We start from the raw sequence: 13020 nt of genomic DNA, 5'->3' as shown, positions 1-13020 counted from the left end.
CCACCTCCAGTAGTAATAGTCTACATCACTCCTGTGGCACCTGTAGATACACTGCTATTGTCATCTGTTTCTAAAATCTGATTGATTTTCCTCTCAATTATATCTCATGTTTTCTGTTACTTTAAACAAATCGGAGACAACTTGCATGTGACAGATTATTTAAAACTATGTAAGCGAGGGCTTCGGAAATGGTAGGGTTAGGTGTGGGCCGGTGCGGGCTGTAGGTGTGTGGGAGACCTGTCCAATTCTCAGGTGCGGTCTTACCAAGTCCGCAGGGTTAACATCCCTAACTACATCCTCCCACCTGGCCTCCATCATGAATAAAGGTGATACTTTGACTTCCACAGTCACTTTGTTTTATTTCTCAATTTATTTCAGCAGCTGCTTGGTGAAGCCATTCATTGGAGATGTTCGTGAAGACCCCAAGGATGTAAGCCAAGAAGAGAACAGTGGCGAGTGTGCAGGAGCTTGTGCCGCGGCACATCGTGAATTCTAGATGACCCTAGAGAAGGATTTGGTGAGTTCAGGGAGACAGGACATCTCAGAATAGACGATGTCCAGGGCCAGATAGGGATGTGTGGTGTCACGTCCACCCAACACTCATAGTGGGCATTGTTCAATTTTGCCATTTCATCGGGTATCGGAGTGAACCATCTCAGAAGCAGGGAGAGGAATTCCTTTAAGGAACAAGAGCCACTAGTGGAGCATGTGCAAGATCCCTTCCCGAAGTGGCTGGGGCAGCAAAGGCAGCCGATGCTAAAGCACCGAGACCAGGAAACAGAGTGGAGGAGTCTTGCCAAGACTGTGAGGCAGAATGGTGGTTGGGCTTCCGGTCCACAGAGGCAGAGGCCAAGGGACTATGTGACTGAGAGGCTGAGGACCAGAGAGACGTGGCTGCCAGCATACCTGAGAAGCACTGCAGACAAAAGACCCGTAGTGGTAACATTTTGTAACCGATTAGGGTTCTTAATAAACTCCCATAACATTAAGTACTGTCTGGGAATGCTGTGTAGCCATTGCAGTGAGTGCTCCAACCCAGCAGATCAGTAGAGTGCTGTGGGAGGGATGGTTGGTGCCAGACTAGAATTAAAAAGGATGGAAAAAAAAAAAGAAAGAAAAAGAAAGATGGCAGGTGGAGGCAAGTCTGACCCTGCCCAGCAGAGGCCAGCTGTGGCCTCCATCACGTTTTCTCAGAGGCCAGGCCAACTCAGAGGCTCCTTGTGGCTAATGACCAAGAAAGAGGTCAAAGTATAATGCGATCAATAGTGGAGGTCTACAAAGCCAACGATGGATATTGGATGCTGTGGCGCCCTGCACAGATACAGCACTTCCCCACTGTAGGCCAAGGCACTTGTTCCGCCAGCCTCTGAGAGTGTCAGTTCCCGGGACTTCCTCAAGAAAATTGTCCTGAAGGTAGAAGCCCAGGCCAAGGCCATGCAGGTAGCCCACAAATCACGATGAGCGCACAGAGGCCCAGCCCCTATGTCTCCATTCAGAACATCTCTGAGAGTTTAGTTGAGCCCCTGAGTCAAAGAAAGCCTCTGTTGAACCCATACCATGGTTCAAGTCCTCCTTTGGCTTCATCCTGCTTTATTTGCTGCTCGAAGTAATGCTCTTCTGCTTAAAAATCTCTCTCTCAGAGACCGTTTCTTAGGAAACTGGCCTGTGACAGTAACAGAAATGGCCCTAGGAAGCAAACTCTAAAATGGGAAATGGAACTGCTGACCAGCCAGCCGGCTGGGCGGACCTCCTCCTTGGTGGTCGGGGAGTCGGGGGGTGGGGGTGGGGGGGGCGTTGAATGGCCTGGCATGCGGTCACTGTGCCACTGACCAGATGGAGCTGTTACACTTTCAGCCATGGGGACGGTGCAACGGGCCACCTGTAGAAAGCATCTCAGGCATTTGTCTATTGTTTGTTGTTGTTGTTAGGTTATATGCAATCAGTCCCAACTTGGAATTGACCGTATGTACAGTGCCTTCTGCTGGAGAAATTCTGAGCATGCTCATCCCTTTTGGCGTTCTAACTCTAGGCCTTTGCAGCGTTCTGAAAACTCACGTCATGGAATCCACGGCGGCTCAGAGCGATCCCAGGGGACAGGGTTGAACCGTCCCTGTGACTTTCCAGGACTGTCAATCTTTACAGGAGGAGAAAGCCCCATCTTTCTCCCCCCGAGGAGCAGCTGGTGGTTCTGAAAGGTTGACCTTGAGGATCGCAGCCCAACGCATAACCACCATGCCACCAGAACCCCCTGCCGCTTTCTAGGAAGTTGTAAGGGCATGGAATCAGGTGGTCATTGCTGGACGCTATTGCTGCATAGACGGTCACAACAAAAGGTGTGGGGGGTGATTTAGTAGCAAGGTGATATGAACCATGAGTGGCAGAGGGTTCCCCTGGTAACATACACAGGTAGCCTCACAGCTGAAATTCTGGTAGTCCTGCTAGTTAAATGTTGGACTGACAACACAAGATCAGTGGTTCAAATCGACCAGCTGTTTTAAGGGAGGAGGGGTGTCGGCTCCTGCTTAGCCTAGGAAACCTGATATACAGTCGCTATGAGTCGGAATCAACTTGATGGCAGCGGGTGGTTTTTGTTTGGGCTTTTTTTGGTCTCAAGATCAGGATTCATAATGAGAGGAGTCCCAGAGACGGCTCAGTCCTCTATCCCAGCAAGTCCTCTACATCAGGGTTAGGGCTTAGTCTGGGATGAAGAACTTACGAACGGGGTGGGGACATCTGAGTCAACCAATTTGATCATATCAAGTGCTCAGATGCCTCCAAACTTCGGGGCCTGAAGAAGCGGCCCATTTCCTCTCTGCTAAAGGCTTATACTCCGTGGGTGGAATTCAGCCAGTTTGCACTGGTTCAGCAGAACCGATATCTCATTTGTTTGTTGAGTTGGGCAAACCGGTTGCTAAAATAACCCTTGTCATCAGGGTGGCAGCCCAGCCGACCAATTTGGAAATGACAATTTCCCATTCTTTTCTTTTTTTAAACGTCATCTGTGAAACAGCAGTGTTCTGATACCAGGTTGAAATAATAAACTACCTTTTGGTATATCTTTTTAAAATATCCTTAAAGTGGTCATTAGATTATTTGAATGCCCCCACAACTTATATTCCCCTCTTGCTTGAAGACAATTCAGAGGCTCCTGCCTTGCCAATCCACGTGTGCCCGCCTCAGTTCTGCCTTACCTCTCTGCCACCAGAACAAAACGGGAGTCAAGTCACCAAATAACTGGTCCAGAGATGTGCTGAGAGACTGCCGAGAGAGGAAAGGGAGCTGCAGCCGCTGGTCAAGTCCACTGGGCAGAAGGCAGGACATAAGGGGCTGGCTCCTGGAAGGAGCTGGGGTAGGAGAAAGACAGCAGACAGACACCAACAGTGCGAGTTCCTCAACAGAGAAACACCCTCTAGGATACAAGAGGCCTGGTGGGCTAGTGGGCAACACACAGAGCTGCTAACCACAAGCTCGGGTTCAAATCCACTGTTAGGTAGCAGGATTGGGACAAGGGGGTGTCCTTCTCTGTGCCCAGAGGACCCTACAGGAGGTTGCTGTGGAGAACCAGGCGGGCCTCATCCAGCCAGAGAGACTACTGTGGGCATGCACCAATGCAAGCCCGCGCCAGGTGGGCGGTACACTTGGGTGGCCCAAAGTAGGCCCAGGTGGGCTTAATTCATTCAGGCAAGGGAGTCAGCCAATACCTTCGACCTCGCCTCCCCGCTGAAGGCCCCCACTACCGGTTTCGCCTTCTACTCGGCTGTGCCCAGGTCTCGGGCGACCGCGTGGGGGTGCGCCGTCCCACGAGGGTGCCCGCATTCAGTGACTAACTCCTGATGCACCTTCTGGATGAAAACCCACCTGGATCACAAGCCAGGCTTCGGCGTGATTCCTTCTTGTGCGAAGCCGAGAACCGAGGTCTTTCCCACCGGTGAGCGCTAATACCACCAGCTATCCAGGGGGTGGTGGGGGTGGGGGGGGAGCATGAGGGCTGGCTGTTCCCATAAAGAGGTAAAGTCTCAACCCCCCAAGGGGCAGTTCTGCTCTGTCCTCTAGGGTCACTGTGAGTGAGAACTAACTTGACGGCAGTGACCTTGGCGTTTTGGGTTTCCCGGGATACAGAGGAGGGAGACCCTGGAGGAGGCTATGAAGACACTGCTTGGTTGGCGGTGGGAAGCTTCCAGAAGGCGGTTACCAACATCCCTCTCACAACCTACACCCCCCCCAAAACAAAACAAAACAAAACAAAACAAAACAAAAACATTGCCCGCGAGTCCACTTTGGCTCCTGGCAACCCTGCCGGAGAGAGTCGCACCCTCTGGGGAGTTTGCAGAAGCAGACTGCCGGCTTCCTCCAGCGGAGCCGCAGGTGGGTTCGAACCACTGAGCTTTGGGTTCGCCGCTGAGCGCTTAGCCAGTGTGCCACCAGGGCTCCTGGTACCCGCTCAGCGAAGCAGAAATTCCGGAGCGCGTCGACTTCGGCGGCGGAACGAAAAGGCTGCCGTGTGGTTTCCTGGTGCGGCTCATAGGTTGGTTCTGACTCGCGGCGATCCCGTGTGACGGAGCCGGACGGCTGCGGGGACTTTGCCTGACGATGATCTTCATGTAAGCAGACCTTCAGGCCTGTTGTCTGCAGTTCCGCTGCCGGGTAGGTTGGAACCAAGTGCAAACGATTTAGCCACCCAGGCCACCACCGATAAAGGAAGAGTTGGTTTCTATCTCACATAAATGACTCTTTGGAAAAACAGCTCCACTGCTTCATGATGTCCCCAAGGACCTGAGCTATCGCTGGTCCTCAACGCTACAATCCTGTGTCCTCGGGGTCCGGTCTTGGGGTGGGAACTCCACTCATGACATTGATGATGAGATTCTAGGCAACAAGAGAGTGGGACAACAGGCACCCCAGCAAAATCAAACGCACTGCCATGGGAGTGGATTCCGATGCAGTGACCCTACGCAAGCGGGTCCAACTGGCCCTGTGGGTTTCTGAGGCGGTCAATGGACTCGGGAGCACAAAGCCTCATCTTTGTCCCTTGGAGCAGCTGGTGGGTTAGCACTGGTGGCCTGGCCCTTAGCAGCCCAGCTCCTAACCCGCTACCCCACCAGGGAGCCTTAAGATGCTGGGAAGGGATCCCCAAAAATAACCAGGGGAGAGGGAAAGGAACGCACATCTGGGGTTTAAGGTCGTGTCCCAAATATTGCCGGCTGGCTTTTCCGAACACATCCTAGATCTTATCCTTTTGTCCGCAACTTGGTGCAAGTGAAGTTGACAAATCTATTGTTTTTTTCTGGGCATCCCCATCCTGGGATTACTCAGAAGCAGGGGAACATGAGGGGAGTGCCCACAGTCGCTGTCCAGATTTACAAATCAACAGCTCGCAGGGCCTTAGCCAGTTTAGGGAACGCGAGGGCACTTAGGATTGTATTGGAGAAGATTTTGTCCTGTTCCCTCCTGGGGGCCTCACATTATGGACCCAGAGCAGCAAATGCTTGGGCGTTCTCTGAGAGGTGGTGGAAGGAGCCTATGTGCAGTGAAAGGTGAGCACAAGATAGAGAGCCTCCACTCGGCTCGTGACATCCTACAAGCAGCTCCCAGGTACTCATTCTCCCAGGTTATTTTAAGCGTGAAGAGAACAAATAAATATTGCAATTGGAATGCCTTGAAATTCTTTGGACAAGAATTAAAAACACGCTCTCTCTCGTTTCTCTTCCTCAGAGTAATAGCAAGCAAGCACTAAAAGCAGTTATGGGTGGAATTATGCCCCCTGTCTCTCACCCCCACAAAAAGATATGTTCAAGTCCTAACTCGGGTACCTGCCAAGGTGACCTGGTTTGAAAGTAGTATCTTTGAAGACGTTACCAGAGTATGGATCTTAATCCGGAATGACGGGTGTCCTCACATCAGAAACAGAGACCCTGAGGGAGGGCAGCCAGATGAAGAGAGTGGACAACAGAGGATTGAATGATGCAGCTGCAAGTCAAGAAAGGACAAGGATCTCCAGGGATCATCCAAAGCTAGGAGGAGGCAAGGCGGCCTTCGCCTCCTACAGCCCGCAGAGACAGCGCATGGCCCGTGGACACCCTCGCTTTAGACCTGTGGTCTCCAAAGCTGTGAGCCTACATTTCTGTTGTCTTACGCTTCCCAGTTGGTGGCATGGTATTACAGCAGCCTTAGGAAATGACTACAAATAGACAAGATGTAGCATTTTACTGAAAAATTGGGCCTTCGGGAGACATTACGTGGTTAAGTGTCGAGTTGGTGCCAACTCGTAGTGACCATGTGAACAACAGAACGAAACACCGCCCAGTCCTCTGCCACCCTCACAATGGGCATCTTTGAGCCTTGTGTTGCAGGGCCCTCTCTTTCTTATTGCCCCTCTACTTTGCCAAGCAGGAACTGGTCTCTCCTGGTGGCGTATCCAAAATACCGTATATACTTGTATAAGTCGAGTTTTCCAGCAGATTTTCATGCAGTTTTTGTGGTAAAAGTAGGTGCCTCAGCTGATATTGGTCGGCTTATACTGAGTATATACGGGTATGTGAGGCAAAGTCTTCTATCCTTACTTCTAAGGAGCATTCCGGCTGCACTTCTTCCAAGGCAATTTGTTGGTTCCTTTGGCTGTCCATGGGACTTTCAACATTTTTCTCATCTAACTTTTGTTTGGAAGATAAAGCAGCAAATAAGAGTTTGAGAGCACTAAATAGAGTGGAACTAATACAGAACTCAAATTTGGTGGTGTGTGTGTGTGTGTGTAGGGACCTTCCCATTTTCATGTCAATGCCAACCCCTCTGAGCACAGCCTACACCTTGTCCTCTGGCATGCTGTGATGCAGTTGCCCGGCTTGGAGGCTGCGTAATTGATCGGCTAATCTAGAAATGTGTGTGAACTAGCAAGATAAGCAGATGGCACGGGCAGGCCCAAGAAGAGTTGAAGATGATTCTATTCTGGCAGAGTTGCTTTTAAAGCATGGTCCAGAAAATGTGACTTAGATGAATCTCCTCAATAGCTACCAAGAAAGTTTAGATAATCAAGTGCAACCTTTCATAGTTCTAGGTGTCTGCTCTCAAGACAAATGTAGGATCCTGGACATCCCAGGTCCTAGCAGAGCTGTGGGGTATGATTTGCATAAACAATTCTATAACATCATTAATCATGGAGTGTAGGCTCCCTCACTTTATCTCTCTGGGGCACACCTGTTCCTGCTGAAAATGAGTAAGCAGATAGCAGCAACTGCAGCTGCACGGGGGCTTTACCGAGCCAAGGAACATGATTGAACCCATCTCAAAAGCTGAAGTTTTCTGGCAAATCTTCAAGGGTGCTTCTAATATATATAGTTCTCATCAGAATCAATTACCATTAGAACACACTTTGAAAAATGTCATTCAGAAGCTCTGGATTATTTTTTTTCCCTTTGAGACAGTTTTAGAATTATTAGCAACAACTATAATTTTAGCCTTTTAAACAAGTGCGTTTTCAAGGACAAAATAGGTGCTCCTTTAGAAAGCCTTATTAGATCAACTACTGTAATAGACAACAAATTCCATCCAAGTTAGAACGCGTTTTCCCCTTGGGTATACAATAATGGCTCATATTTCCTCTTGCTATTTTCTGTGTGGAGTATTGGACCTTAAATTTTGGGGGTCACGAAACTTTTGAGAGGATGACAGAGACGGTGCCTCTTTGGGAACTACCCTGAGAACACAGCTTCAGCAGAGTGTTGTAGGGGTGATTGGCTTGGCAAGGCTATTCAAGGACCCTCGAGCTTCAAAACTCAAATCTAGAGCCGAAAATGAGTCTGAAGAAATGGGAATAAAATCCATTCAAGGTTTAAAGAAGAAAAGTTAGTGTATCTTTTTTACATCACTTTGAAAGTAAGTCACGTGGAGATAATTTCTTTTACTCTTTTAGGAATCATTCCCACTGATGCATTTAAAAACACTGACATGAAATTCAGCAGTCTGCATCTCAAATATTATTCTAAATCGAACAATTCAAGGCACACTCCAGGGTTATTTATTTATTTTTTAATAATGGAAAGTTTATCTTCTGCTATATTCTGTCAGACCTTTTGATCATTATAGTTCACAGAGGAAAATACCACAGGAATTTAGATCACGCAGAAGGACAACTGTGCCAGTTCATTTATTTATTTAATCATTTAGAGACACAAATCACAGACCACACAATTCACCCATTTAAAGTATCTCTCAATGGCTTTCAGAGGTTTGTGACAATCACAAGGATTTTAGAACATTTTCATCACCCTCCAGAGAACCCTATATCCATTAGTGATTATACCCAACTTCTGTATCAGTGGAATCATAACACGTTGCCTTTTGTGATCACCTTTTTAATCACTTAGCATAATGTTTTCATGGCTCATCCAGGCTGTAGCGTGTGTCTGTACTTCATTCTTTTTTTTATTAAATGGTACTCTGCTGTATGAATATGCCAGACTTTATTACCTATCAGCTGATGGGCATGTAGGCTGTTTCCATTTTGGCGTTATCATGAGTAATTCTGCTATGAACATTGGTGTACTAGCTTCTTGGTTGCCTAGCCCTTAATTTCTAAGCACATGAAGTGAAATGTAAAAATTAGTCTTCTTGCTCTAAAAAAATTATAAATGATATATTGGGCTCCTGTTCCAGAGGTCTCCAGAATGAGCCCGTTCAATGTTACAGGGCTGTTTGTGATCAGGAAAATGGCATCACCATTCCATCATTGGTCGTTTAGAAGTCATCGAGGATCTCTTCTGATATGAAATCAGAAACTTAATGTTTTCTGTTCCATTTCCATAACCAGAAAAATAAGGATCAGGCTGTGAAGCGTCCCTGGTCTTGAGGAAGTTACCCACAAACATCCATCCCCGGGACCCTCACGTGCACATAGCAAGCGCGGCTGGGGCTGGGCCTTGGGCAAAAGCGATGCATGCAGTGTGACTTGCCAAGCTACTTTGAGTTCCAATCCTGGCCTGACAGGACTTGATTCCCTCGCCAAGTCCCAACTCTGTGTGGATCACACTTTCAATACTGTCCTGCCTTTGACGGCTCCCCACATCCCCCGGCTACAACCTCTGCCTCTCCTTGGTCAGCTTCCCATGCCCACCCACGCCCAGAGACCCTCACCGATGCCTTTGCCAACCATCTTCACTCTACCCCTAGACGAGGACTAAACGTCATCACAGGCTTCCATGCTGGCTGCAGGTGGGCGCAGTGCTGTTAGGTAGTGCAAGAGCTGAAGAGGTGCTCGATGAATACTTGTGCAATAAGTGACCCCTGAGATTTCCCATCAGTGCTGTGTGTGCGCGCGCGCGCGTGCGCGTGCGCAGTTAGCAAGGGTCAAAAAGAATTTATGACTCAGCTGCTCTTATCAGTTATTGATGGCATATTTCTCCAGTGACCAAAGTACTTGGGAATTCAGCTTATTCATAAGACTCTCTCCTTTGAGATAATGTATATCATAGGAAGCACAGACCCACTAGAATGAGACAGAAGATCTGAAAAGAGGTTTAGCTGGCCCAACAGCGTTCCCTCCCCTTTTGATTTCCAAGCTATCTTAGTTTGTCCCTTTGGGTTGAACATTGCTGATGTTCAGTATGCATGACCTGAGGCCAGCATGGGAGGCACCACCCAGAAGGCTGGATCACAACCTACTGGTAGGGGGCCCTGCCAAGCTCTGCCATTCTTTCAGAGGAGGATTGCCCAAGGAGGCCAGTTTTGCCAGATAGTCACTGGGCTTCAGCTGGGGAATATCAGGGTTCTGCCTGCAGTATTTCTGCAACTTCTCCATCACGGTGGGCAAACCAACCGTGGAAGCGTAGAACATGGGGCCGCCCTTGTGCCTTGGCCACGCATAGCCGTGCAAATAGATAGTATCAATGTGCTCTGGGCTGGCAGCCATCCCTTCCCCCAAGATCCGGAAGGCTTCATTGATGAGCGAGTATAAGCAGCGCTCCAGCACCTCATCCTGACTGATGACACGTGATGGGATGTGATGGGTTTCTCTGTACTCTGAGAGGAACGTGGAAATCCAGGGGTCAGGTTTGCAAATCCTACCCATTGGCTTGTCATATAGATACCAGCCCTTACCTGACTTTTGGCCAACTCGCCCTCGTTCACAAAGCATATCGGGAATTGGGCAATATCTTATGTTGCCTCGTTTTCGGGCGGGAGTTCCGGGAGGCAACGTAGGTCCAGTAAGACCTAGTCCCTTCCGAGACCTCCAACCTACATCGAGCCCAGAGAGATCGGATGTTCTAAAGGGGCCCATCTTAAAGCCAAACTCTTCCAGCACCCTATCTATCTCCTCTGGCTTCCCGCCTTCTTCTAACAAGAAATAAGCCTGATTGTAATAAGGAGCCAACATTCGGTTCCCAACAAATGCAAAACAGTTCCCGACAACGACGCCTACTTTGTTCATCTTTTTGGATAAGCTCATGACAGTGGCAATGGTGGTCGGAGAGGAGTACTTGCTGGGCACCACCTCCAACAACCTCATGATATGAGCTGGTGCAAAGAAGTGGGTGCCAATGACCAGGCCAGGCCGGTCAGTGGAAGCAGCAATCTCATCAATATCTAGGGCTGACGTATTGGAACACAAAAAGGTTTCTGGCTTGCATAGGGCTGACAGTTGAGAAAAGACCTGCTTCTTCAGTTTCATTTCCTCAAATACGGCTTCAATGACTAAATCTACATCACTAAGCTCCTTCATAGACATAGTCAGCCTGGGTTTAGGTCCTGGCCAGGGGTGACCATCCTGCCGCATTTTAGATGCCTCCTTTTCCAAGAAGGAAGTTATGACCTTGTTTGCCGTTTCCAGCTGCTGCTTGTCTGGTTCCACAGCAATCACAGGGATCTTGGCCCTAGCAAGAGAAATGACGATGCCTCGGCCCATCGTCCCCAAGCCTGCAGACAGGAGTGGAGAAGGGAAACAAGAATTCAGTGGTATGTCAAAAAGAAAACATTCTCATTGGATGAGAGGCATCACTGGGCAATGTGGCATTTAAAGAGACTGAATCAAGCAATATACGAGATTATTAGATAGTGCTAGATATGGCTAGGCACCGTGTTAAATGCTTCAGAAAAACACATATATACACCCCAAAATACCCAACTACTAGAGCTAAAACATCTCATAGTAGCCCTATCGGCAGAAGTGCCTTTGTGGGTTTCCAAAACTATTAACTCTTTACAGGAGCAGCAAGCCAAGACTTGTCTCCCTCAGAGGGGGGTGGACTTAAACTGCTGACCTTCTGCTTTGCAGCCCACCATGGAACCACTCCTCCCCCTGGGTTGCTCTGGGCCTCCAGAGACTAGGTGGCAGTGCGTTTTTGTTTGTTTGTTTGTTTTTGAGGGTGAAAAGGTAAGTTCAGCAAGGTTGCAGGATACGTGCTCACCACTTTAACACTCGTGTGCGTGTCTACACACTAGCCATGGGCATAGGAGAAAGATGAGGCTTTCTGCTCCTGTGGTGGTTTACAGCCTCGGAAGCCCATCAGGGCAGCCCTAAGCTGTCCTCTGGGGCTGCGATGAGTCAGTTGACTCGCAGTGACTTTGATTTGGGGGTGGGAGCAATGACCAATCTGAACATGAAATCAAGAAAACACTTCCATTGCACTGCTTGATGTGATTGGATTACGGAATGATGTGATACCTCTATGAGCTCCCAATAAAATGGTTTAGTGGGGGGTGGGGGTGGGTAAGAAAACCAATATAAAATCTAACCCAGAAAAACAGAGAAAGAAATACTTCCATTTACAACAGCATTAAAAATAATAACATACTTTGGAAGAAATCTACGCTTTATACACTGAAAAGTACAAAACAACACGAAGGAAATTAGAGAAGGCCTAAATAAAAAGAAGGGCTGTCAAAAATTAATATTGTTAAGATGGCAAAAATAGGCAAAATGATATACAGATGCCATGCAACCCCTATCGAAACCCTCGCGGGGTTCTATCGTAGAAGTCGAAAAGCAGAGTCCAGAATCACCAAACAATCTAAGGAGAACAGAGCTGTAGCACTCACACCTCCTGGTTTCAAAACGAGGACAAAGATGTAGTGGTCAAGACGGTGTGGCAGTGGCCGAAGGACAGACACATGAGGGCTAGAACTGGGAGTCCAGAAACAAACCTATCCATCTGTGGTTCAAGTGCCAAGCCCACTCCAGAGGGAAAGAATAGCGTTTTCAAGAATCAATGATGAGACACCAAAGACAGAAGGGGCAAAAAGGAAAGCAGATATATTGAACATTATCACAATAAAAATAGATATATCGAACGTCATCGCAATAAAAAATACCATGCTTCAAAGGGCATTATCAAGAAAGTGAAATGGACGCAGAAACGGCATTTGATAAAATCCAGCACCTTTCTTGATGACCCCTGAAGAAGATCGGAATAGATGGAAAATTCCTTAATCTGATTCAGGGCAAATATGAAAAGTCAATCAAACCAACACCAAGCTCACTGCCATCGCGTCGACTGCAACTCATAGCAGCCTTATAAGACAGAAGAGATCCTGCCTCTGTGGGACCAGCGGCTGTACATTTTTAAGCAAGCAGAAAGCCTCTTTTTATTTCCTCCCGAGGAGCATCTGGTGGATTTGAAATGCTGACTTTATGATTGGCTGCCCAACCCATAACCCACTAAACCGCGAGGGCCCCTGAAACAGCAACAGCCAACATTATATTTCATTAAGAAAGACCAGGAACTTCCCCTTGAAATCAGAAACAAGACAAGGGGGCCTGCTCTCACCACTTTTATTCAATAGTGTATTTGAAGTCCTGCCCAGAGCCTCCCCCCCAAAAAAAAAAAGTTAAAAAGAAAAGTCATCCATATTAAGGTAGCAGAAGGACATTGGGCCTTCATGCAAGTACTCCCTCAAAGTAAGAATACTTTCTTCTATTAAATTGGCATTCTATAATGCTCATCTTCCCGACACAACTGCTGAAGACAAAGCGGGTGAATAAGCAAATGTGGTGAAGAAAGCTGATGGTGCCCGGCTATCAAAAGATATAGC

At 48.0% G+C, this 13020-nt stretch overlaps 1 protein-coding gene across 1 annotated transcript in view; it reads right to left on the bottom strand.

Annotated features, from left to right (window-relative positions):
• Positions 1–8124: 8124 nt before the first annotated feature.
• The window catches only part of EHHADH (enoyl-CoA hydratase and 3-hydroxyacyl CoA dehydrogenase), a 48135-nt gene continuing 43239 nt past the window's right edge, over positions 8125–13020 (bottom strand). The window contains exon 7 of the mRNA XM_004713426.2: positions 8125–10905. Coding sequence (XP_004713483.1) covers positions 9644–10905 — 1262 coding nt within the window. The 3' untranslated portion in view covers positions 8125–9643. The remainder of the gene's footprint in view (positions 10906–13020) is intronic.

Source organism: Echinops telfairi, unplaced genomic scaffold (genome assembly GCF_000313985.2).
Source record: "Echinops telfairi isolate 266 unplaced genomic scaffold, ASM31398v2 ScPeMD7_7407;HRSCAF=8445, whole genome shotgun sequence".
Lineage (NCBI taxonomy): Eukaryota > Metazoa > Chordata > Mammalia > Afrosoricida > Tenrecidae > Echinops > Echinops telfairi.
The sequence above is the reverse complement of the archived record's forward strand: the minus strand, read 5'-3'. Positions and strand labels throughout refer to the sequence as shown.